The 27,256-nt window shown below is 38.4% G+C and overlaps 1 protein-coding gene across 1 annotated transcript in view; it reads right to left on the reverse strand.

The window, feature by feature from the left end:
* Window positions 1-4,347: 4,347 nt before the first annotated feature.
* FREM2 (FRAS1 related extracellular matrix 2) overlaps window positions 4,348-27,256 on the reverse strand; it is a 124,438-nt gene continuing 101,529 nt past the window's right edge. The window contains exons 17-24 of the mRNA XM_050331611.1: window positions 20,253-20,445; window positions 17,883-17,987; window positions 16,596-16,723; window positions 16,360-16,494; window positions 12,160-12,286; window positions 11,785-11,972; window positions 10,799-10,945; window positions 4,348-9,149 (exon numbers count right to left, since the gene is read on the reverse strand). Of these exons, the coding sequence (XP_050187568.1) occupies window positions 8,637-9,149; window positions 10,799-10,945; window positions 11,785-11,972; window positions 12,160-12,286; window positions 16,360-16,494; window positions 16,596-16,723; window positions 17,883-17,987; window positions 20,253-20,445 (1,536 nt within the window). The 3' untranslated portion in view covers window positions 4,348-8,636. The remainder of the gene's footprint in view (window positions 9,150-10,798; window positions 10,946-11,784; window positions 11,973-12,159; window positions 12,287-16,359; window positions 16,495-16,595; window positions 16,724-17,882; window positions 17,988-20,252; window positions 20,446-27,256) is intronic.

The following is a 27,256-nucleotide window of genomic DNA, read 5'->3' on the forward strand; positions in this document are numbered from 1 at the left end:
TGGTTTGAGCAGGACCAAAGAGACCTCTCCTGCCTCAGCTAGGGGTGCCAGGAGCCACCAGGGAACTAAGGTTCACATCCCACAGGAATAAAGCACTTTTGTTGCCCCTTTGAGAAATCTTGGACTGCATCTGACAGCAGACAGCCCTTCTTTGTTTAGCAGCCAAACTCCCTCATTCCCTGGGCAGTTGATTAGCTTTTAACTTCATGCCTTCACCAGATGAAAAAGACTCCCTTAAAATGCCTGGGGACAAGGGAGAAAGGCCTCAGGTGGCTCAGAAGCTGGGAGCATCCCCAGCCACAGGCCCCTGGAGACACAAGCTCACTGATGGAGCCTGCTGCCTTCCCTCTCTTTGGTGGCATTTCCAAGCCACTCTGCTACTGGGGCACCAAATCCAGCTTACAGTAGTTGCAGAAGGAGGGCTAAGAGCCCAGCAGCTTAGGAAAGGGGTACAAGGAGAAGCTGCTGCCAGGACTATGGTTTTTCAGCCCCTAGGCTGCAGGCTCTTGGAACAGGGAAATCCTGTTGCTGCAGCATCTTGACATAAAATAAATAACAGAAGCATGGACTTTTGGAAGACTTCTGTTTTTAACTTCTCTTTTTCTCAATGAATTTACTTGCTGATCTCTAAACATAAGGTATCTTGGATGAATGGTTGTGCTTCTCCTTGGCATCATGCAGCAGACCTGGATTAAGAAGTTCAAAGCTGGAAGTAGAGGTTGCATCTTTTGGTCCCAGGAGCTGCCACTGCTGAAGTCACCATCTGGGAGACAGTCCTGAATGCCGATAGTTTGTTTATTTTGGACTCCAGCAGAGTGTATCAAATCAGTCCCTGACCCCAAAGCTCTGGGAGGTGCAGTCTCAGGTTTTGACTGTGAGTCTGGCTGCTGTGATTCCTTCCAGGCAAATAAACCTTGAATTTTCCTTCCCATCTTGTAACACTGCATCCTTGTGAACTTATCTGAGGAATTACATATAAATAAAAATTGTATTATATTAAAAAATTACATTAAATATCTACATTAAAAAAATTACATTAAATATCTACGACTTACTTATTACACACTATATAAAATGCACATACTAGATACAACTATATGCTGTACATGTTGTATGTTTAAAATATGTATTACATGATAAAATCTCTATAAAATTTATATAATAATAAAAACATAGTCCGTGTATGTGGGGTTTTTTGTCCATTTGTTTGCGTGCACAGATGTACAGTTGTTACAGTCATGCTTTGAAACCAAACATTTTGGTGGAGAATAACACTTCTCAGCACTTCTTGAGAAGATGGGGTAACACATATCACCACAGCTGACAGTTCCAGATGGGAAATACAGGTAATGTCTAAATGCTGCAAGAATTTTTTTGAATTGTTGGCCTCACACTTACCATTCATAGTGATGTTTATGGGTGTCAAATACAGTTCCTGGGGAAACTGAAGTTTCCTGAGCAAGAAATATATTCCTGGCACTGTCATTTTGAGAGCCAAATTGGAAAGGAAAATCCAAGCAGCAGTGTACCAAGTCAAACAGCTTGGACAGATGCTGTTATTGGTGGTCTTACTCTGTGCAAAGTGTTGCAGGGTAGAAAAATCATCACAGCTGAGGAAAGAGTAATAAATGAGTGCCCCAATTGTTGCAAGAGGTGTGTACACAAAACTCTTCAGTCAAATGTATGGTAACAGAATCTGAATTTCCCAGAAAAGCTGTTTAACTATAAAACTAGTTGAGAAAAAAACCCTCAGCAAGAGAAAGCAGGTGTTGAATTGCTCACATGTCGCCTGGTTACATAAAAGCAAGAAGTGAATTTTGCCTCTGAAACTTGTCTTTTTTTAGGTGCCAGCCTGCTTAAACAGTTAAGTTAGCAACAAACCAGTTTCAGGCATGCACCCACCAGGCTATGTCTTGCAGCTGGGTTAGGTCTCAGTGCACAGCCTGCTGTGTTGAGAGTCACTGCTGAAAAACCAAGATTTTCCCATAACCAAACATGGCACGTAGACCCTTAATCAGCAGTAAGAATTGCACTTCTCTCTTGCACTTCTGTTCGGCAATTTTTAGATGTCTGTGACCAGCATGATACTGTCCATAAAAGGGCTTTTTTTGGACCTTGTTACTAAAGTTTACCTGAGGGGAGTAAACATGATCTGCTGAGACTTTTGCCACTGACATCTTGGAAGATGTGACATACGTGAGCGTATTGCCTGTGCAACACAGCAATCTGTGTCTGACATTACAACCTGTGCTGAAAGAAGTCCTCAGGAGTGCAAAGGAGCTCTGAGAGACTCTGTGCTGTACTGCACACCCTGATGCATTAGAGTTGCTTGGAATATTGAGGGCAACTTGTGGCACCTCTGTTAAATCCTGGGCAGATGAAAGTTGCTATATGTGTGATGCATGGGCAGCTGCTGGTGTCCATTAGCCATTACAAGTCTTTCTCCATCTATGCTCTTCAAGGGCGGATCCAAATCTCTCCTTTCCTCCTACTGGTAGACAGTGTTTCAAAATCCTGACAAAGGAGGCCAGAAATCCTGTCTCCAGAAGACTGTGTAAAGCACATTAGGGATGAGGTGGTCTGTGGTACTGCTGTGTGACGCTGCCATGAGATTTGAGCACAGAAAGGCACCTATGAAGCCAGCCTCCTGACATAGTAACATTATTTTGTCCCCAAAGACAGACGCTTTTGTTGTCCTGAAAAATTAGCCAGAGCATATTCCTGCCTCAGTTTCACAGACTTGACAATACAGGGGACCAGTCCCTGTGGGGCATAGCATAGCTTGCTGTACTGAAATCCAGGTGTCTTGCCAAGAAATGAAAGAGAAGCCCAGCCACATCCCCCTGAGCTATTACTTTTAAAGAATTTGGTATTTATGTTTCTTTCTTGGCATGATCATTTTGGTGCCATTAGAAACATAACAAAAAATACATCAGTGAGACACTTGAAAGTCCAAGAAATATTATTTTAACCTTCTGTTACACACAATAGAGAATGAATGGAGCGTGTTTATAAGGTAAATAAAATCATCAACAGTATCTTTTACCTTGGCCCCCACATTCCTCTCTCCAGATGCTTTACTTCGTTCTGTCCAGACCATGTGTCTTCACAGGATATACACCAGGATCACGCTACCATTTCAAGCAGTCCTCAGCAGGAGGTTTAAGCAGATGTGAGGTGCAGGTAAACCAGCTGTTAGAGGCCTAGTGTACTGATAAATGGAAACTTTCATTCCTCACTTAAGTCCAAGAAAAAACCCACAACACCACAGATTACGGTTTTTGCACTTTATATTACCAATTCCAAGCCTGGGACTGGTGGGTCTTTGTACAACTGTTAGTGCATAAGAGTGGCTCTTCTGGGTCAGGTGATCTGCCTCCGACGGATCTTCCAGTTGTTAGTTTCATTTTTACTGGAAGTCAGTGTCTGCTTACCAAAGCAACAGTAGTACAAGGTAAATTGTGAATGGATTATCTCACAAGAGAAATAATAAAACCCCAAAACTCCAACAGCCAACCACTTCAGAGTAATTTACTGAACAGCTAACAAAGCTGAAGCATTCAATGATAGGACCTGAATTCCGTTGGGGTAGGAGTTATTCTTTCAAAAGACAGTGAGAATGCACTAAAAACCCCTGCCTCATATAGATGCTGGAAAGGGACTAAGCTTGGGCTGTGAAATGAAAGTTATCCTGGACCTGCTGAAACATGCCTGAATGTCTTAGGAGTACCAAAATTCCACTAAGTGCCAAAATGAGCGTGGACGTGAACAAACGTGGACATGACTTAATTGCTGTGAATCTTGGAGTGAGAAATTAATGCCCTTTGATTTATTGATAATGCTATAGTCCTGTGACCAGATTCTTTATTCATTTACATCATATACAGTTATTTATATTGAAGCAGGACAGAAACTCTTTCAGTCTGATTTGCCCTGGCAGAAATCACAACACAGAGCTCACAGATTTGACATGGGATGGCTCAGCTCAAAGTAAGTGCTAAGTGCTAATTCACATGAGCAAGGGCAGGTAAGTAGAAGGGAGCAGACAGCAGGAACTGCTGACTGCTACTTTATCCTTCCTTATAGCAGTAGGTAAGTGTACAGAATCACCCCTGTAACTAGCCATGAAATAAACCCTGCCAGCACACAGGAACACGGCATTCCAGCCTACAAAGACTTGCAGATGCCTAGAGATTTCTGATGTTTTGGAGTTGAAAGATAAATCCATCTCTAAGTCATGAGAACAACCACGATGATTAAAAAACAACCCCAGTGCCAAACACTTCATGACCAGAAAAACATCAGCTCAGGAACAAAGCAGTGAGATTTATTGCAAACACAGTAAGTTTATGTTCTTCCACTGATGTGACAATTTAATTTTTCTCAAGATTGCATTACTGACCTCTCTTCACAGGGTGGTACTCATACAAGAACTTTAGATCAGTAACCAAACAGAAGTAGTTTTATTTTTTTCCTGGTACAAATGCCAAATATGACAGCCATAGACATAAGCAAAAAATTGTTCCAAATAAATATGACAGCTTGATAACAAATTTAAACACAGTAATTATTGTATAAATGGTTTAACAAATGGTATTACTGCTAGCAGAATAAGCATCTCCAGGGAAAAGAGGATTGAATACATAATCTGGAAATAGATTAAATATATATATAAAATATACTCAGTTTATTGTATGGATAGATAAATATTAAAATATTTGTGCACATAACTGGGAATGAGGCACTTATTCAGGTTAGTATAAACAAGGCCACTTGTTAAGTGGAAGGGAAAATGTTAATAAGCTTTCAAAACACGTTGCTGAAATCTAAAACCTTGAAGCCATAATAAAAAAGTCAGCATGCTGTTACAGAGGTATTTATAGTTCATTGAATTGTAAAAAATCCAATTTCTTAAGAATGGGACAACTCTGGCATGCTTTACCAAAAACACTGGGATTTTTTTACCCAGGAAGAGGACTTTGATATCTGACTTATGAATCTCACTCATGCTTGTCCAGCTTTTCTGTGCTTGCTGTGTCCATTTCTTTGTTATCACCAGTCTGCACTATTATTTTATATATTGTAAGAAAAACATTAGAGTGGTAATCCCCAAACACCTAAATATTTTACAAAGTTGTAATCAGATGCCATTCAAAGCAGTGATCAAGTTGTTTACTGGGCTAAATATTTGGCTCGTAGAACACATGGGTTTTGATGAGATTTTATAAAAACAAATAATAATTAAAAAAAGATTTTGCCTGCAAGGAACTTTAGTGATATTTCAGCCTGGAAAAAATCAAAAGCAGAAAAATAGCTCTATTGATAAACACCTAATTTCTGTATTTTATATATATATTTTTAAAAAAGATCTCTGCTTATACAAAACAGGCATTTCATAAATATTAAAATGTTCTATTATTTACATGTGTCCCATTTTACCCAAACATGCAGGTTCTAGGAGGGAAATTCTGCTTTTCTCATAATGATTTCACATATGTGCACAAAGGCAAATTTGATCTTAGGTTACATTTGCAACTTAGTGGTGAGCTTACTAAATACAAAAAGTATCTGTGGGTTAAGTCTTTGATCAATCTAGCACACATAATACATGGATCACAGAACCGGGAACATTAAAAGAGCAAATTGATGTCAGGTGACTAGGGAAAAGGTCTAAAGCACTGGGAATGGCTTACAGATAATTCTTTCAGGCTAGAACTCAGATTAGTTAAAATAAAAGATGACTGCTCGAGTTTAGTAATAGAATTTGACCCTTGGGGTGCTGTAAACATCCTTCAATTAAGCTGTCTAATCACTGTCTTCAGAAAACCTAGAAAAGGTAGGAAAGATTTTGACCTGATTCATTTCGTGAAAAACTGACAAAATCCCATTAAATGAGGAAGTCATAACAATACAATGAGTCTCTCTGTGGGCATATTCACACTGAATCATAGCACAGATATTCCTAGGCTAGCAGACCTCCACATTTCTGAGTCTTTATGGTTCAGAGAGCAGTTGTGCAGTATTACTGGGTCAGGTCCATTTGTGCTGAGTGAGCACCACAGCCAGGCCAGGAAGCCTTTTGGATGGATTTTTTGTCTAGTTCAGAGGAAGCATTGTGTGGTTACAGCCAGGCTGCTTTCAAGTAGAATCCTGCTCAGCTAACCCAGATCCCTGCAGCATGATCCCCAGAATACCAAATGCCAAGGGTATTGCAGCTGAAAATAGTTTCTAGTTCCACAATATAGTGGAAGGGAACAGGCATTTTAGCAAAGTCTCAACATTCTAATTCAGAGTTTATATAGTTAATATAGTTTAACTCCATTGAGAGCTCCACTGGCAACTGCACTGACTCCACTGCAGTTTAACATCTTTGCTGGTGACAAGGACAGTGGGATCAAGCATAACTTCAGCAAGTTTGCCGACAACACCAAGTTGTGTGGCGTGGTGTCACAGACATGCTGGAGGGAAGGGATGGCATCCCGAGGGACCCTGACGGGCTTGAGAGGCGGGCCTGTGTGAACCTCACGAAGTTCAAGAAGGCCAAGTGCAAGGTCCTGCACCTGGATCAGGGGAATTTCAAGCACAAATACAGGCTGGGTGAAGAATGAATTAAGAGAAGCCCTGAGGAGAAAGATTTGAGGGTGTTGGTGAATGAGAAGCTGAACACGAGCTGGTAATGTGCACTTGTAGCCCAGAAAGCCACTCTACCCTGGGCTGCACCACAAGAAGTGTGGCCAGCAGGTCAAGGTTTCTTCCCCTTTACTCCACTCTTGTGAGGCCCCACCTAAAGTACTGTGTCCAGCTCTGGGGCCTCCAACATAAGTGAATCTGTTGAAGTGAGTTCAGAGGACAGCCATGAAGATGATCACAGGGCTGGAACACCTCTCCTATGAAGGCAGGCTGAGAGAGTTGTGATTATTCAGCCTGGAGAAGAGAAGGCTCTGCGGAGACCTGAAAACAGCCTTCCAATTCTGAATGGGGCCTAGAAGAAAGCTGGGAAGGGACTTTATACAAGGGCATGTAGCAATAGCACAAGTAGTAATGACCTCAAACTGAAAGAGGATAGCTTTATATATTAGGAAGAAATTTACTGTCAGGGTGGTGAGACACTAGAACAGGTCACCCAGAGAAGTCCTGGATGCCTCATTGCTGGAAGCGTTCAAGGCTTTGAGCAACCTGGTCTACTAAAAGGTGTCTCTGCCCATGGCAGGGGGGGTTAGAACTAGATGATTTTAAGGTCTCTTCCTACCCAGGCCATTCTATGTTGCTATGACTTGAAAGGACTTTTATAAAATGTTAGTGTGAAAAATGGGACAATTTCTTGAAGGTTACATAGCTTTCATAGCCAAGCATTTGATGGGGACAGAACAGGTCCCATCTAGATTAAAAACATCTTTGGGACAGAATAGGTCCTGTCTGGATAAAAACTGATGTGGGACAGTGTTGATCCAAACTTGCCATGCTACCTAAATCAAGAGTGCTGAGGGAAAATTGGAGCTACTCTTGCAGAAGTAGTCACTCATTAGAAAATGCACAACAATGACCCAGCATGTTTGTCAAAATGTGCTAGGATTTACAGCAATAAATACTACTTGATTCAATCAAATGCAAACTTTTTCTTCACTTTTTGCCATTTAATATGGCAACTAGCAATTACATGCTGGATTCAGTACCATGATTCCTAGGCTCAGTTCAGGCAGAACCTTGTCCTCTGCATTTTGAATCTAACTATCATCTTCTCTAGGTACTGAAATACTCATGCTTGCATTTCTCAGCAGTGGACATGCACTAAGAAATATAATTTACCTTAAAACACTTCCATGATTCATTATAAACTTAAGAGGACATAAGCATCCAGTTTCACTGAAAACCAAAATTCTTTCTGGATTTTATTGCATTCTTTGGCTTTATATAAACATAAATAAGGGAAAAAAATTCTCAGATTAAATAGGTGAATAGGAATTTGCAGAAAAGAGTATGTATTGTATCCTGTGGTATGCAACTGTTTATAATGCTATGCTGTGTAATCTAGGTGTTTTTTGAAAAAGTTCAGTTACATATAAGTAGAAAAAAAAATTTAAAAATCACTGGTATAGCTTAAGTGAAGTCAAAAGCTTATAGGAGGGAGGATTCATACCTAAGGCATTTCATTACCTTTCAAACTAATTGTAGACATTGAGTTCTTTGTGAGAAACAGTACAAAATTTAACAGAAGAGTGTAAGGATTCCTTCTCTCAAGTATTGTGTTTCTGAAGAAACAGATATCCTCTCTTATTGCAGACAGGATATATAGCACCTTTGTATAGTTTCTTTTATTTTTTTGAAATGTCAGAAAGTACAAAACCAAAACAACAATCTCTCCCTTACAATGCAGTTCCTTGAATTGCTGCTTGAGATTAGTGCATGGTATAGGGATGTCAGCATTTCCTTTCGTGCAAAGTGGGAGATTCAGTACGGCTTCTACTATTGTTGATAATGGCAAAAAGAGTTCAAGATAACAAATTTCAAGTACACCTAGAAGCATATGAACTCTTTATTCCTCACGAGTCACCATTATCTGCTCCTAAAAATGTGCAGTTCAAGGGGTTTTTTTGAGGCACTCTGGAGACTCTGGCTTGAACCTTGTGGTCTTGGAATCAAACCTCTGAGCTGTCGCTGTTGTAATTATGTGGTAGCATCATTGGTTCATTGCTGCCTGCCTCGTTTGTGGCTTCTTTGTTCTCAGAATTTTGTTTCCATTTTAGCAGCAAGATGATAATTGCAATTAAGCAGATGGCAAGGAAAATGGCAGCAGTTCCACCAATGATTGTGACCATGCTGATTCCTGTACTTTGGTTATTCAGTTCTCTGGGGAGAACGCCACTGACTGCAACCTCCCTTTGAGAGACCTGTTTCTTGCCGGTGCGATCCAGTGCTATGTGCTGTATGTTTGTTCCTCGGCTGTTTTCCATTCCAATGTCTTTCGCAAGTTCTGGGTCCTGCTCAACTCCCCTCTTCTGTCGTCTCTGTGTCGATGCTCCTGGGCTCCCACCGCTAAAGAGCAAGTGGTACTGGTGCTCCACGCTCCTTTTGCCGATTCCACGGTTAGCATTCTCTTTGGAACGTACAGTGTAGATTGTATGGACGTACCACTCCCTACCCAAAGACACCTAGGAAGAAACGTTTTTTGTGTTTAAACACAGACGTACACGATTTGGACAGCACTATATGCAGGGAAAAACAATCTCTGATCTGAACTGGTTGCTCAGAGATGTACTTTCAAAACCATGCACAGATAACGGCCCACTACGTGCCAAGATGCACCAGAGAAGTCAGGTTTTCTGCCAAAATTTCAAGATGGGTTAGTCTCCATTCCTGTCTATGGCCGGACTCTATGTCTATGGGATGCAGATAAAGAAGGCTATAGCCTTGGCATTTCTTCTGTACCATTAGTGCCAAAGGACATAGAAAGTACCTTTAGTTGTAGACAGGCTGCAGAAAAAGACCTTCTAAGCTCAACCTGCCAGCTGATCAGGCCCTGGCTCTAGTTCCATCTCAACATAAGAAAACAATTTTTTACTGTATGGTTGAATATTGGAACAGGGAGACTTGGAGTCTCCTTCACTGGAGATATTCAATACACAATTGAACATGGTCCTGGGCAACCTGCTCTAGGTGACCCTGCTTTGAGCAGGGTTGAAACAAGCAATTTCCACAGGTCCCTGACAACTTCATCCATTCTGTGATTGCGTAAATCCCTAAAGTCTGTGTGACATGATACTATCTTCCTTGAATGTCTCTTGTCTTTCCTGGATACATAACAAATTTGTCCCCCACAAGATTCAGTAGGCTTATCTGAATACTGTGTTAAAGATACTGACTGATAATGCAAATGGCTGCAATCAAGTTTTGTTATCATGAGAAATAATTAATTTTTTATTTTACTCTTGTTTTTCCAAGTCTTTTTCAGGATATACTATTGTTTCTTCATATTCTTTTGACAGAATGATGATGAAAAATCACTGCATTTTTGGAAATGGATTCTTCATATAAAAAAGATGGGAGTTTCATTTTCCTGGCAGTAGATTTTGAAACCCTTTTTATACTGATAAGCAGGCTGGTTTTTTTCCATTACTTACAATGGGACCTTCAACTAAAGTTGCCAGGATTAGGATCAAAGTCTCCTCCATATTTTTTTCGATTCATGTATACACTTGAGTTTTGCATGTGTTTTTTTTGCAAATACTAAAGAGACAAATAGTGAAGAGACAACTCTTGGATAGGTTATATAGATGAAAAGAATGAATACACACAGCTGAAGCATTGTATATAATTAAGAAGTAGTGGCATCCTTTAGTTATCAATTTTTAGGCTTTCCACTGCTTCACACTGTGTGAGTTTTCAAGGAAAGAATTGTACAAAAAATGCTGAGTATCAACTAGCTCTTGATGAAATTTACTATAAAAGCTTATGATTCTTTAATTTTTTGCATTTGAGAAGTGAGATGGGAAACAATAAAACATTGCTGTGTAACAAGAAACTTATTAAGTTCTTAGGAGAAATGCGTAAGAACAATTTGTGTAATTTCTAGTTAGTTTGTGGAATTAAGTAAGAAAAAAGCAGAGTATCCCACAAAAAATATTTTAATAAGTGCTCAAAATTCATATCTAGTAATTTTTAAGCAATTATAATCATATTTGACTGTCACTGGAATCAGAATAAATCATTCTGTTGAATTCAGTATGACTCACAGTTAACAACAGCACTTGTGCAAGTGTTTTTTTCTTGGTTCAGTCCTAATAAGATATAGAAATCATACCTGAAATAGAGGAGTTGAGTCTACTTTAAATCCATCTGAGCCTGGCTGTTTAACTAATGGAATTGCTTCAGGATCATCTATTGCAAGTTTTGCATTAAAAAGCACATTTCCAAAGCTTGTGGCTTGTGTCTCCGGCTGAGCCTTGTCCTGTGTGGAGAGAAATAAAGTTTGTAAACCACAAATTTATTTCTTCTAGGAAGATATTTATATGCAATGTATAAATTGTTTAATTTACACATACTATTTTATGCAATCTAGTGAAATACCAAGAGAAAAGACATGAGAAACAGTCGTAGTCACATCTGAATTGTACTAACTTCTATTTAATCTCTTGCCTGAAGATATTTTTTTCTGCAGTACATGGGAGAAACACTAGAGAACAATCACAGCTACATTTCTGAAATGAAAGTAAGAAGTCTATTTCCTACTCTAAAGAAGCTACATTTAATTTCATTAACAGACATTCACATAAATTTGTTTAGCTAATTATATAATCATCTTACTTAAAGTTAACTCTAAAATTTGGGCATCAGGTTTGTAGTCACCTACCTTACTCTGTAGTTATTTTCAGAAGGGAAATTATTTCATATAATTTAAGCTATCTCTCTTTCCCTGTGGATTCCAGAGGCAACCTAGATGACTAACTTTACACTATACACTAAATTTTGGGTGGCTAAATAGGAAGGAGATTCCAGTCCTTAACTTACATGTCTCCTAAGGCTCTCTCTGTGATCAATGGATATAGAAAGTGAAGAAAAGAATCCCATCATGGGATTTTAAGTTGGGTCAAACCCTTATTGAAGGCAGCCCCCAGAAAGATTAAGAAAAGAACCAGGAGGGAAAAAGGCCAGATATTAGCCTGGAGCATGAGTTGAAAATTTGGTGCCATCAAGAACATTTTAAAGAATGGTCAGTTTCTGGATAAAAGAGAAGGTAGAAAAAAATTTAAAATATATATGTGACCCTCCCAGAATTAGAACACTTACCACAATCTTAAATCTGTACAGAAGGGATGGTGAATCAGCAAGGCACCCATATTCAGTGTTGGATGGATTATATTTGGGTACATATCCATCAGCTCCTGTGCACAGGAAAACCTTCTCGATGCTGCAGTAGAAGGAATCACCTAAATTCTGCACTGGATCCACCATCACCCGACCATATATGACATCTCCTGTAAATAGAGTTCACATCCTATTAGACTGGAACACTTAGCCCAGTTCTGAGGCTAAGTTGATAAGCCTAGTCAGGAACTGCAGTGCAATGAGCCCAAAACCTTACTCCTGTCTTGTTTTGACTAAAACAGGATCCTGATAGCATGGAATTCAAATTAAATGTGCATGATCTGTGCACAATTATACCTTCTGAGAAAGCAACATCGCTTTCTTGCCCAAAGCCCATTGAGCCATCAGATAGCCACAGTGTCTTTTTGGAGAGGAGGAACATCTGGGTGTTCAAGCTGAACTCAGCAGCCACTGGGTCACTGACCTGAAACACAAAAGCATAAGGCTGTTCAACAAGTATTCTTTAATGACTCTTAAAACATAAGCATGACCTCCCATACATTAATTATCAGCTCCTTACATCCATGCAAGAATACAGTTTAACAAAAAGATTTCTTTGTACTAGACATAGTGCATTTTACATGCAACCTTTGGATTATCTGCATCTGTGATATTTGATAGTATTCTAGGTTAGTTTCTTCCCACCACATTTTTCCAGATCCTAGGTAAGGAGGTGCCCAGGGCAACTTATGTGGGGATAACATGAGGAAAATATTTCCCTCAAAAACTTCTCTCCCTCTCACTCATGAGAGCCTGTTTTCTCTATCCCATTTTTATTCTTTCACCCAAGTCTCACCGCTGCTCTGATCCTCTGCCAATTATTTAAAGTACACATTGCTGAGGATTTATTTGCAAGCATCACTTCTTCTGATGTGCTGCAGGATATCAGATCATGCACCATGTGAAAATGCACCAAACTTACTTGAACATCTTTTTATGCTAGTATTTACCTTCATATATTGGACATAGTTATCTATGGTTCTTCCTTGATTACAAGTATAAAATAAATCAATACTATCAGAAGCAGGTTCTCATGGGACCATATAATGGAAGATATAAGGCTAACTATAAAGGGACACAACAAAAGGGAAATAATATAGTGAACAGAAGAACTGGATGGGGAGGCTAAAGATCAAAAAGATGTGTGTATCTAAATAAACAATGTAGAAGACATACACATTAAAAAAAAAAAGAAAATAACAAGTGGCCACTAAACAAATAAAAAATCATAACATATATATGCATATTTATGTACATTTATGTATAAGTGTGTGGAAAGGAAGGAAGAAAAACAACAAAGAAAACATTCTTGCTGGCTCATGCACAAGGGTCCATTTCACAATAGAGTATCAAAACTATCAAAGAAACAGGATTTAGCAAGAAAAATGTATAGCTGAAACATTTTTATAAATGCACTGCTACTCTTCAGAAAGAGTAACCCTACCACCTTAGCCTTTTCACAGAAACAACGATTAAAAAAGTAATTTCCATTCTCTTGGAATGTTTCCTTCTAAATGCCAGGGATTCAGGCTATTGGGTTGCAGTCCCACAGCTTCAAATACTTGAATGGCACAACTGGTTTCCAGCTGTTTTTGAAAGAGAAACAACAACCATGGCCTCATCGAGCTCTTCCTGAGCAGTGCAAACGTCCATTGAATAGGAAACAAGGATGTATTCAGCTAAAGGACTGGATTTCAGGCACACAGTTTACAAGAGCAGTGAAAGCAATGGCCTGGGTGAATACTGTGCACATCGCTATGAGCATATCTCTTAGGCATTCTATTTTAAATTACTATTTTTATTTCAGTTTTACATGTAAGTCTCAGTGTTGCCAGGGGCCAACACATAGCTGTTATTTATGACAGTAATTTAAATGTAATTATTTTCATGGGCATTTGAGAGGTTTTAAACAAGAGTTCTTAATAAAATAATCTGTGAGCAACAGCATAATCTGCTGGTTGAGAAGAATAACTGTCAATTTACTCTTCCTATTTGCCATTTCCATCAATTCTGCATATGGATGATCTGGGGACAATGCAGATCACTCATGGTAGATAATCCCACCTCCAAGGGATTAAAGCCCACATGATATTTGCCACCTCAAGGAGCAGAGAACTTTTAAGATAGGTCCATTCCAGAGAAGCAAGTATCCTGATTATGGAAGTGCTTCTGTCAGGAAAGTCATACACATTTAAAAAATGGAGATGCTGAAAGGGATAAAGCAAAGCTTGGATAAAGCTGAATACTGTTAATATTCAGGAAGTTAGACAGAGTGAGACATTAGTAATACAACCCTCACTAGTGTTTCAGTATACCTGCTTCACTCCTCAGGGAGCATGGAGAGAGTAAAAAAGAGATGTGCAGATGATATATGTTACAGAAGGAAATGTTGAATCTCCAGAGGGGAAACACTAAATACATTGTCTTCTTGCTGTTTGAATCTTAAAATGGTTCCTCACTTGTGAACAGTGAAAAAAATTGTGAAGGAAATTAGAACAAAAACTTTCCAAGGAAATTAAAACCCTCATATTAAAAATCCCAAGAAGATAATTCAGTACAGGGGCTGAAGCACTAGACAAAAAAATTGGGGGATACAACTTCTGTCCTGCCACTAGATTTTACAGTCAAAGTCATTTTGGTCCAGTTATGACACCTACACTCACTGATTTCAGAGAGTCACAGACTAGTTTGGGTTGGAGTGCACTTTTAAAGATGATCTCACCCAACCTCTCTGCAATGGACTTGGACATCTTCCACTAGACCAGGTTTCTTAGAGCACTATCCAACCTGGCCTTAAACACTTCCAGGGATGGGACATCCACAGCTTTCCTGGGAACCTGTGCCAGTATCTCACCACCCTCATTGTAAAAAGTGTCTTCATTATATCTAATCTAAACCTACCCTCTTTAAGAGGGTAGATATTGCCTACTGAATTTGTGCTATTGTACTGCTACTAATTGCTGTTTTTTTGGGATCTCCTTTAAGTCCACATAGTGGTTCAATCCATGATCATATAGAACAATACCACGGACCACAGAATTTGCCAAACCTCTTTTACTGAGTATCTCAAGAAAAAGAGATAGTCTTGATTTGAAAATTCTTGGTGATGGTGGATTAACTGGCCACAATCTATGACACTGTTGCAACTTTTCACCTTATGCCTACTTTGAATTGATGTACCTGAAACTTCCATATACTGTATTATTAAAGCTTTATCTAATTTTATGACTCCTATAGTATCTATTTGTTTGAAGGCAGTTCTAATTCTTAGTCATAGTTCTAAGTTCTTAGCCATAGGCAACTTCCAGGTGAGAGTGAGGTCTCTCCCTAGGCTACTTTGCCCATTTTGCAAAGAGTTTTGCAGGTTTGAACTTTCTTTGAAATATCAACATCGTATTGCTTATACTACGGTCAGGCACAAGTTGTGGTTTAGCATTGCTCTGGATTGCATTGGAGTCCTTAGAAGCAGATTGAAAATGCCAGATAAAAGCTGAAGTGCTGGACTATTATAAATTCCCCTTACCCACTCCATTCAAAATTTTTCAAAATGTTTTGCTGGCTAACTCTGAGAAGGCAGGTTTACATCAGATCATGTATCATCTCTCTACTTTTCCAGGACTTAATGCCCTATCAAGAACCATCTATTCTCCCATAGCTGGTATATTGCCAAATGAAAGCATAAAGACTGCGTACATTCCCTTATGTACTCTAGCTAATTCAACAGAAAAGTGATTGTGTATCCCTGACTGATCTGGATCAGATTTATCCTGTAAGACGATTTAATGGCATACTTCTATACTATTAATGAGCATGAAACCACAGCCACACTGTTCCAGTATTAGCTGTATTGGTTCCAAATAACAGAAAACCTTTACAGCTGGGCTTTGTGAAAGGTATGCTGTTTGCCTGTTCTTACGTTTCCATATGGTCCATATTGCTATGGATCATATTTGTTTCAGTCAATTTGTGTCTTAAAGCTAAGCATTTTACCAGTGTTGATTATCTACACTTCCTCTACAGTCAGTGAAGGAAGTTATACCTTAGGGCTGAACGAACCTTTCTCTAGGACCCACTTCTGAAACCAGAGGCGTAGCTCTGATTTTGTGTCAGATGAAAACCTTCTGACAACTGTTTTATATTTGCCTAATTACCTGATAAAATTGATTCCTACCAACAGACAAGAAAAAAATTCCCAAATGTTACTATCACACCACAGTAACCAGCCTCCACACCAGTGTCAATGACTTTCTTATTGACTATCAAAAACTGGTCATGTATTGAAATAAAAACCCATTTATGCTCTTACATTTGCCTTTCCCAGTTGGGAAAAACTGATTATTTAGCAGGAGAGGAGTACGTGCTGTACCACCAATTTAGAAATGCTTTGTTTATAAGCAAGTAAATTCAGTTTCTAGTGCTATTATTATGAGACCAACACAGGCAATATGGGAATCAAACTAAAATGAAAACACAACAAAAGTATTGTTGGAATTGCACCTGCTGGAATCGGATATCCAAATCAAAAGTGATTGGCTCTCTAGGATTGCAGATCACTGGTAGGCTGTACTCCTGATGTGGAGCAGTGGTACAGGATATCAGCTTCACGGTGTATGTTCCAGAATAGTCTCGAACCTGAACAGAGACAGAGAGAGAGAGAGAGAAAGAGGTAGCTGTATCACCAGACCGTAGCCAACAGGATGGGGCTGAAGACATAGTGAAAGCTGAGGTTTTACCGCAAAATCTGAGACAAAGCTCCACTGCTGTACTGGCTGGTTGTAGGTTGGCTCACTTCGGATGAGGCTGAGACTAAATGTTAGGCCTGGGTGATCAGCTGACATAACCATGGAAGTTAGAGATGAAGCTAGAAAGATGCCGAGAGACAGATTCATCACCTTTAGTGTTTCATTACAAACTCTCAGAGCCTGAAAAAATTCCCAATAATTCATAAACCATAATGCCATAGCTGATGTTAATACCTTTGCAGGGCAGTGGGTTTTATTAACTGAAACTAACAAACCAATTACAGCCAACTCAGTGGTGCCTCCTTGGTTGTTGTTCAAGTGTCTATTCAAGAGTTGCTTTTGGACTGCACAACAAGAACCGTATGAAGACTAAATTTAACAGACAGGCAAAATAGTGAGAGTGGAACGGCAAAGATCTATAATCTGTCCTGTTTTAAACTTGGAATGTCAGTCCAGGGAAACACAATCTAGTTTCTCTTAGGAATGGAAAGCTTTTGGCTCCACCCCATAGGCAAAGCCTAACATACAAGAGGACAGCTGAGAAAAAGTAGAAGCACTATAAAGGAGTTTTATAGGTTCAAAAATCCCTGAGTTAAACTAAAGGAGATTTCTTAATTGTTTTTTCCCTTCTCATTGTTGTTCAGCAGATTTAATTTAGTTAGATAATCTTTGCCATGGCTGGCATTCATGCTTAGATTTATGTCCATACACAGAGTCTTACACCTGTAATTATTCTGAATAAAGGCACTGAGGTTTAAACATGTTAAATTGCAGGAAGAGGTCGTCAGCAATGATTAATTGAATGTCAGTGAGAATGTTATGTTAATGGAGTGATACAATGCCTTTTCTTGCTCTCTGAAAAAGGTTCAAATAACCTAGAAAAGCTTCAAGTTAGAAAAGAAATTTTAATGTTATGTAAGTTCCTAGGGCAAAATAAGTAAACAGTAATCATTACTATTGGATTAATACCACAAATCTGTAGATCCCTAATGGACAGAATGGCCTAGATCTTCATCTTTCATGAAACAGTCTCTTGATCAAGTGGACCTATCTGCTTTCTATCAGATTCATCAATATTTCAACACATTTGACAACCTGAACACAGTCATCAGTGCCAAGTAAGAAATCTCAGGTAGAGGAAAAATCCTTATTCGAAGAGCACAGTATATAAAAATAAAGTCAGATATCAGTAGAAGAAATAGAAAAAAATGAATAGCATAAAATTTGTGAGGGGTGTCTTTGTTTTTATGGTACTGCTAAAGGGCAGATTACGCTTACCAGGATGGGACATAACAAATAGGCCATGAAACCGGGCTTCAGTCTTGAAGTTGACAACCAAGCGCCCCTCCTCACTAATACGCATGCTGGTTGGGTACAAGGAACCTGGCAGCAAAACAACAATTAACAAGGTCTGTTCCACTTGCAGATGACAGTAAATCACACTCCTGTGAAACACCAGACCCACTCTTTCATTTCTTGTCATGCCAGCTGTTTGGGAGGGGGGCTGCTGGTACTTTTTGGGTTATCTCAAGATTATTATAAAACAAGAATTTACACAGTGAGGCCTAGAGTTTTCACCACAGCTTCCAAAGCACACACAGAACTTCCCTGTGAAGACACGCTTTCACATGTTACCATGGACCTATGCAGCTGCTCTAGTAGGCTGAGAAAATGTCCACACAGCACAGTCTGTGCTTGTGTTCAGGCAACAGCATGGTCAGCTGCCAGGGGGTCTGTAGAAGGAAGAATAGCTGCTTCAGAGATACTCTTTATCAGTGCCCACTGTGCCAAGGCAGGAACCACCAGCATTTAGCTGTAGCAGTTGGTTGTGACTTCTACGGCAATTTGCTTTGCAGTGCTTCAATCCATGAAACTCATTCTGACAGACTTTGCATTGCTGGCAATTTCTGGCTTGAATTTGGCCCAAAACACAGGCTTATGTCTTCTAATTTCAAATTGCAGGGTCTTGCTTACATGTCAGAAGTGGTTTATGGCTGTAGCTTGCAGCCACGTCCCTTTTACTCCAGAGTTCTGCAAAGCTTCAGAGTAGAGGCATTTCCTCCAGTGATCCTTTACAAAGAGTCAGTGATGAACTACCATTCTGCTAGCCAGGAAAAAGAAGGAAACAGGACTGTTCCCCCATGAGTATGCTGGCAAACAAATGCACTCACCAGTGTGAATGTATACCACCTGTATAAAATCACCTGTACCAATCATATTTATTGGTACATTAGAAATATCTGCCTCTCTATATATGTATGAATTATGGTTTTAGAAGACCTTGACTGCTTCACAGTGTTAAGCAGAATTTATGTAGAAAAATTATATGAATTTAGAGTTATGGAAGTAAACTGGAAACTAGTTAATTCCTCCATGCGAAGAAAAATAGTTGCTCAAAAATAGTACCCAAATCAGATTGGGATATGCTGGAGGTCTAATCTCCACTGCCTCCCTTTTTATCACATACTTTCTCCTGGCTGTTTTTAAAGGGAACTATCAAAGTTCAGCATCTCCAAAGATCTGGCCATCAGCTTAAAAAGAGAAATAAAAAAATTGAAGCATCAAATACAGGAAATGGTGGCATAGATGCACCACATAACTCCTGAGACAGAGGATTAGAACTGATTGTTATTTGGTGACCAGCACATCACATGATTCCTGGCATGTGGCTTATTCTTTAGGCATAGCATGACATGGGCTTTATTCTTCATGCACTGTAGATTCCCCTTGCCACTCCTCATTTCCTGCTTTTAACATAAGGACAGAAATTGCATAGCAATGACTTCTGTAATCCATATACAGAAACAAAAAATGATTTTATTTTCCCTGAAGTTGTGAAATTGTGTAGATGTACGTACATAACTACAGCTGGTGCCTGTATTCTAACTTAGGCTGAGAAAAATATGGAACACCTGAAGCTTAATGCTGGGAAATACTATGTAAATTTTCATAAATAGAAAACACAGCACACAGGTGTAACTGTATATTATAATCTTGCACACACACCTGTACGTCATTATTTTTAAAAAATAAGTTAACTATTTACAAAGATAAATTCTGTAATGATATAGTTTGATTTGTTGACTAGTTACACTCACAAACATTTACTGACAGTATCTAACACATTTACAGAATGTTTCACCATTTACTACTCTGAAATACAGAACGGGTTATTATCTACATAATATATTCAGGTTTTTTGCATGTTTCACAATGTTTTCAAAATATCAAAAGTTTCTGAACCCGGCAATTCATAGTAAAAAAAAATGGTATCACAGAAAACCTTCTTTTTTTTTTTTTTTCACTGAAGTGCAAACATCTTGTGTGATAACAAGATATGGTTACACAATGTACCTTGAGTGAGTAGAAATAATTTTTTTAATTTTTGCAGATTTACTTCAATTATAACAGTAAAATTGTCTTTCTTTTTAATAAAAGCACTGATGCCAACTTTATACAATTTTTATAGACACTCCAGCAGAGACCTGTGAGCGCTAGGAAATGACAGGTTGTTTGCAACTAATAATAAACAGTAATTTTTAATACTTTTTTTGGTATTGGAATGATTGAAAAATCATTCTACTGTGTGCAAATAATACCCTTAGTAAAACAGAGCATGAGTTCCGTGCAAGGAAATCCAACACCCACCTTGGAGCTCTGCTTCAGGTGGGCTACCGATCCCATCCTTCCACAGGATGGCAGTGTCATACACAAAAGTCAGCCGAAGCTCTGACTGTAGGTCGAAATGCTGCCAGCCTCCTACACCCACAGGAGAGTGGAAAACATAAGAGACGTACAGAGGGACTCTCAGTGTGACATAGGACTGTACTAAGTTGAGAACCTATAAAAACGAAAATTATACACTAGGGTTAGTGATCATGAAAGGCAGTACTGTACAGGTAAGCCAAATACAAGAGAAAGGGAAGACAGACCTTCAAATAAATATTGTGACTGAATCAAATGCTCTCTTTTTGCAAATTACACATGAAGTGCAAAACCACGTTTCAAGGTTTTCAGCGGGGCTAACATACCTTCAAGTTCCATTTTTTGTATTTCAAACTGATAATGATTTCTTATAAAACATAACCCCTCAATTTTGACTCATCACTTTTGTTTGGGTTTTCTTAATACTTAAACAACATAAATTCAAACAAAGGCTTTAGAAATTTTTCACATATCCTCTTTCATTTTCTCTATTCTTGTGCTTTAACCAACTGTTTTGCTTACATTCTTCTGTTACTACCATCTAAGAAGCATTCCTGGAAGACCCTGACATTGCTCAGATGTCGCTGCAAGACTGAATCCTTGGACTGTACTTACTTATCTCTGCAACTATTTCTTCCTTTGCACATGATAGTAGCTAACATACCGCATGCAAGAACACAAATCACATTGTTTCTCACTGTTTGGAAGAACTAAAAATAATGTGCAAGTTGGTATGGATTTAAAAATAGACTCTTTATGCATATATTGTACAAAACAATAGTGCTGTAATTATCAAAGAATTACATACTATTTTTATATATTTTGATGAAAAAAGAGAAGAAGAATAGTGTCAGTAAACTGTCTTAAGATAGCTCTTACATGATACATGGATCCAATCTTTTCCGAAGAGACTTTGCATTTATGTTTTGTTACGAATACTTTTTCATTCATATGTCTCTGATTAGATACATGCAATACAGATCCTTTTAGACCATTCTGGATTTTCTCAGAAATATACAGAAAGAAAGACACTGAGATCATCTCCCAGTGGGAAACTTTTCAAAGGCATAAGTGTTGTTGAATTCTCATTTACTTCCCATAGAAAATCCATATATAAATTTGTACATCTTAAAATTTCCCTGGAGTGATTACCTTACATACTTCTAAAGAGTGTTTTGCATTATTAACCCCCCCCACAACATTCAAATTTTAGAAGTTATATAAAAATCAAACTGTTTCTGGGCTCACCCAGTGGCATGTCAGGGGGTTGAATGCCCACTACCTCACAGCTGCTTTACATTTCCAAATGCCTGACAAAACTTTTAGTAATATGATGAAACCACAAATTTACTGCTTGCACTCACTAAATACTCTAAACTAATTAGCTTTAATTCATTAAAGCAAATGTCTGCAGTTGCCACAACTCACTTTCATGTGTGACACTCCTTGATCTACACAGTATGCTATCAAAACCCTTTCAACTCATATTGTTTGTATCGTTCCACAATATGTGATAGCATTTAAACAGTAAACAGTCTGAAAACACACAAAATCACAGAATTGTCAGGGTTGGAAAGGGATCTCTGGAGAAACATTTTGAATGTCTCCAGAGAGGGAGACTCCCCGACCTCCCTGGACAGCCTGTTCCAGTGCTCAGCCACCCTCAATGTAAAGAAGTTCTTTCTCATGTTGAGGTGGAACTTTTCATGGTTTAGTTTACAGTCATTACTCTTTGTCCTGTCACTGGGCACCACTGAAAAGAGTCTGGCTCCACTAGAAAGTAAAACAGTAACACAGACTGGTAGACGAGCTGAGATGCTACAGTTGTAGATTATTTTATATTAATGCTTCTTTGTTTGTTTTACATAAACATAATCAAGAACTTCTATTTGGAAAAACAACAACAAAAAAGGATTTGCTTCTATATGTATTGGATGAAAAATTGAAGTTAGACAAAAATATTATTCTTTAGTAGCAAGTTTATCTTTGGGATACCTGCAGGGGTATCTGAGCAATTATTTTGGACACAGATTTGCTAAATTGTTCCAAATAACAACACAATATTCTCACTTCTATAAAAAAAATACAGCTATGATGTAGGTGTAGAGTGTTTCCTGGTTTGCCTTTGATTCAGGAATAACCTCAAAAACTTGTCATTTTCTGGAAGTATATCAAGCACTGAATACATGTGGTAGTATAACAAATGTGTTTCTATTGTAAGGTCATCCCAGAAAAACTATATTGGCTTTTCTCTGTGTGTTTCTGTTCTACAGCTGCATGCTGTACAGTAACAATTAGACATTGAAGTCAAAGATCAGAAATTCAGTTTGCCTATGAGGAAGAGACAAAAGCACGTGGAAGAGGATTTTCTGTATGTCCATTATTCTCTTGAATAGAAGCATATATAATGCTAAATGATAAAGTAGAGCACTGGAATATCAAAGTGAGAATTTAATGACCTTGGGGACTAGAATAATAGTAGTGAGATGAAATTTTATAGCTTAAAGTATAAGGTAACCGAAACTAGTCACAGGGATTTCTAGTAGAAATGAAAGACACTTGTTAGAAACAATAGAGGGGAAAAAAATTTGGTATGTGAGTTGATCACTGCATAACTATGACCCTCCTACCCTCTCCATGTGTAATGATCCTAAGAAAAACTGAGGAATGGGGTGGAAATTAGAAGCATGCATGTCATTATACAAGAGCACTAGAGAGAGCTTATCTGGAAGAGCTTTGATCATCCATGCTTGAAAAAGCCTAATTTGCATTGTAGACTGTACAAAAAGGAATCAACATAATCACCAAAATGGCAAAACTAGCAGATGAGAAGAGTCTGAAATAGTTAGATTGTTAAGCCCAGTACAACAAAGGCTGAGAGGGAATAAAAATGCTGTCTATGTACATCAGGAGGCGAAGATCAGAGAAGGGCCACTGATGATGAAAGATGGTGCTGACATGGGAACAAGTGGGTATGAGATGGTCATGACAAATACAGGCCTAGAAATCAGAAGAATTTCTAGCCCTCAGTGTGGTGGCATTCAACAGGAATAGTGAGGTCATGAAATCCTGTTAGTTTTTAGATTAAGTTTACTAGTGTTTGAACAACATCATGTAGAGTTAAAGCAGTAGCCTGCACAGGGTGATCCACAAAAGCTCTTCTAGCTGAGTATCTTATGCCACCTCAATTAAAAAAACCAAACTACAAAACCTCCTTTCAAAGCTTTTATGGATTTTCAAATACAAGGTATCATCAGCTTTTCATGAATACTGTACATAAAGCAATCCATTAATGAGGTTTTGTTTTTTTTTAGCAAGCTCAGAGCATTTGTAATGGTGGAAATCTAGTAGCAGGATATCTTCTGGGGCAAGTCTGCTGTAAACACTGCTCCTCTGACATACATTACCATTACTCTGTGGGAAAATCTGAAACTCTCTCCATTTCTAGGACCCTGTAATTTAAAAGGTTCTTCCCTTTTAGTAAGACCTGCAAGAGATGTCTTAGACTTCAGGACTGTTTGCCCTAAGACTGGAATTTATTTGTGTACATCTATGTGCTTCCATCAGTATAGCTGCCCTTATATGTGATTCCTGGCAGGTGGGAAGAGGAAGGAGTTCTTGCTAAAAGCTCATTGAGATTTTATGCACACAAACCCTTCTTTAGGCACTCATGGATTTGCAGGTGTGGAGGCAAACCTACAACACTGATAATCAGAGAATTACTGAATAAATAATTTTCTCTATTCTAACAGTAAATGAAAACTTTTAAGGGCCGATTGTTTCTACAAGGGGAAATCTACTCTTCCATAGGCAGAAAAATCTCAAGATATGCTATATGAAAGGAACATTTTGATATAATAAAAAAAAAGGAGGAAGTTAAGTGCAGAGGAAAACTGTGTCAAAGTGAGCAGCCACCTCCTTGCCCTCCCTCCTCAAACTAATCAATGGAATGTGTTATACAGAGGGAGGACTGTTATTTCTCTAGTCCTCTTAATAATGCTGTTTAGACAAACATGAGAAAACATTCTTTCCATTGAATTATCTTTCTTTTCCAGTACTGCCTGCAAAGCCTATTGAAAGCAGGCAGCTGTTCATACTATATCTCAATGTGACACTGATGAGACCAAAATGGTAACTTAGAGCTGTGTAAATGTAGGGTCAGCTTAACTGCTGTGGGAAGACAGAACAGGTGCATTATGTGGATACATCATATGCACAGAAGATTTTACCAGTGGCACTGACGAAATTACATTCACTAACATTATTTTTAAACCATAATAAGTGGGTGTGAACTTTAGTCTTGTGATACCAGGAGAGAAATACAAACTAGAGCTACACCTCAGCTGAACTGGGAAAACTGTGTCTATGACTCTGTGACCAATGCCAGGTCTGGAGAATCAGAGAAGACAGAAGACAAAAATTCTTCCAAGCAGGGAACAGATGCTTATAGTTAATATCTGGAAAAATGTAGATAACAAATCATCAAGTAGCGCATCTCAAAATTCATGAGTGTGAGAGAAAAACATGATTTATACTCAACATTGCTATCCAGATCTGGATCTTATGCTCTGTGATAATTTATCTTGCAAAGAAAATGTATGAAACTCTACTTCTTTTGAATACTGAAAATCCTCATTTAAGCCTTAGGAAGAATTAATGGGAGTTTCTATAGGTGTTCTTTTGTTCCTTTTTCAAATCAAACTGTTAAACTTCATTAAGTAAAAACCATAATTATTTTGAGAATCTGTCACGTAACAAGTGAGAATATTTACAACAAAAAGATTTTGATAAAAACAGTACTGATAAAATCAGAATTGGATATTAGAAATAACACAAGTTCATGTTTTATACTATACATCTCAATAAAACAGGCCTTACATGAAAATTCTAATTTTGTCCTCCAAATTGCCCTATCTCAATTTCTATCTATTGCATCTACTTGCTATGTCTGTGAATTTGAGGCACACAAGTTTAACAATGCTATCGATTAACGGCATACAGAATGTCAATACGGTAAACCTAAGATTTGGCCCCAGCAAGGAACTCAGCCAGGTAGGTCACAGGTGAAATGCAAAGCATTGTTTCAAGGAGTCTGAATGGAGGGGAGAATGCAATACAGCCTTGAAACGCCAGTTTCTTGAAAAAAATTTAACCTCTGACTTTGTTACACAGCTGGTGCATTAACTTTATAGTAGTTTTTTCTTCACAGCTTACTAAATGCACATGTTCACAGCTAGAGAAAAAATGTTTGGCTCTTAGTGAGGTTTCATGTCAAGGAAATAGGAGTTGTAGGGCTTTCTATACTTGGCTGTGGTGGGTAGAGTGAATATAAAAATCTGAAAACAGACATTTCTGTTTATTTCCATTTTATAACATCTAATGAGATTTTCAGAAGAGATTAGTTTTCCCCTGAAAGTATGACTTTTGTAAAACTAGAATTACTAAAGCTGGAAATATACGGTTTCTGTGTGACAAAAACCCTCTGCAAGCTGGCTTGTATAAGCTGCAGCAGTACATTAGTGACTTTCAAATCTGTTTGCAGATGGGATTTTCAAACATTCAGTGCCATAATGTGGAGTATAAATACGAACTGAATCTACTGAAAGAAAGACATTTTCCCCTTGGGCTAGAAATAACTGCTATTAGAAGAGAAAAAGCAAACTGCTCAGCTATACTCAATTACCATAGCTTCAAGGTATAAATCTGTACATTCACGTATTTTAATACACATTCTTCACTTTCTTGTTTCTGTTAAAGACCTGATTAACTAGTTGTTAATAAAATTTTTTGGAATGGTAATTTTCTTGCTTCCCTATTCCAAGTCTGGCAATGGACTGGAACTAGGGAAAGCAACATCCATAAATAAATACTTGGCCAGAACCACACAGAAGCCTTCAGATGCCAAACTGCCTGACTATAGCAGACAGTTACAGCAGTAGGAAATGAAATCAAATGATACTTCACACGCTATCAAATAAGTGTAGTCCAACACTTCAATATACATTTTTTTAAAGGACAGTCACTTGCTTTGTTTCCATTGTCTCAATTTTTAACTTCCTTTCGTGAAGATCTGTCATTGTTTTAGAACCTGTGTCTTGAGAGTGTGAGATGTCTGTAGTACTTGACTCACACAATGTCCACATGAAGTAAAGTCTAATCTTTATTAGTTACTTGAAAATACAGTAAGACAGCTCTCAAGTAGGTGAGTTTCCCTTTTTAAGCCCTGCACATATCCAAATTCAGACACTCAATTTTAGGCTGTGACTGCCAGTTCTCTTAAAGAAAACTGCTAATCATTAAAGCTGACCCTAACTTTTACAAGGACAGAATTCTAATCCAAGTTAATTAACTCACTTTAAAGAGGAATAGGCCTTTATTTTTAAATACAAGTTCCTTCAGCTGCACATCTTAATCCATATTTAGATACATAAATGCCTGATTTTTCAGTTGTGGGCAGACCCCAGGAACAAACCGCCAAGCTGTACACTGAAAGGAGTGCTGCAACTAACTCACACAAGGTTTGCTCATGCACAGAATAATTGAGAAAGAGAATGGGTCACAATCAAAAGGCCTCAAAGGAAAAAAAAAAAAAGAAAACTAAGACCTTCTCTGTATGTATTATGACAGTTCATGAGTTCATGGGAACTGACTAAGACAGCTGCAGCTTGCAGCAAACACTAGGAGTTATGCCAGAAGAACCACACCAGCTGCAGGTCTCCCACCTCACTTCTTGCTCGCTAAAGTTCATCTTCATGCCCTGTCATAGCAGGAGCTCCCATAAAGTGAAGGTCCACATCACATAAGATATTGCCAGATCCTTTTGTGAAATCTCTCTGTCTGAATCAACATGGCTATCTTTGACCATACAGGTACTGGAGAACTAGAGTCAAAAAACAAAATTTTGAGCCTAAAGATCTAGCCACAGTATCTGGTAAATTCAAGATATT

This window comes from Myiozetetes cayanensis, unplaced genomic scaffold, assembly GCF_022539395.1.
Source record: "Myiozetetes cayanensis isolate MyiCay16 unplaced genomic scaffold, myiCay2020 scf5-8, whole genome shotgun sequence".
Taxonomy (NCBI): Eukaryota; Metazoa; Chordata; class Aves; order Passeriformes; family Tyrannidae; genus Myiozetetes; species Myiozetetes cayanensis.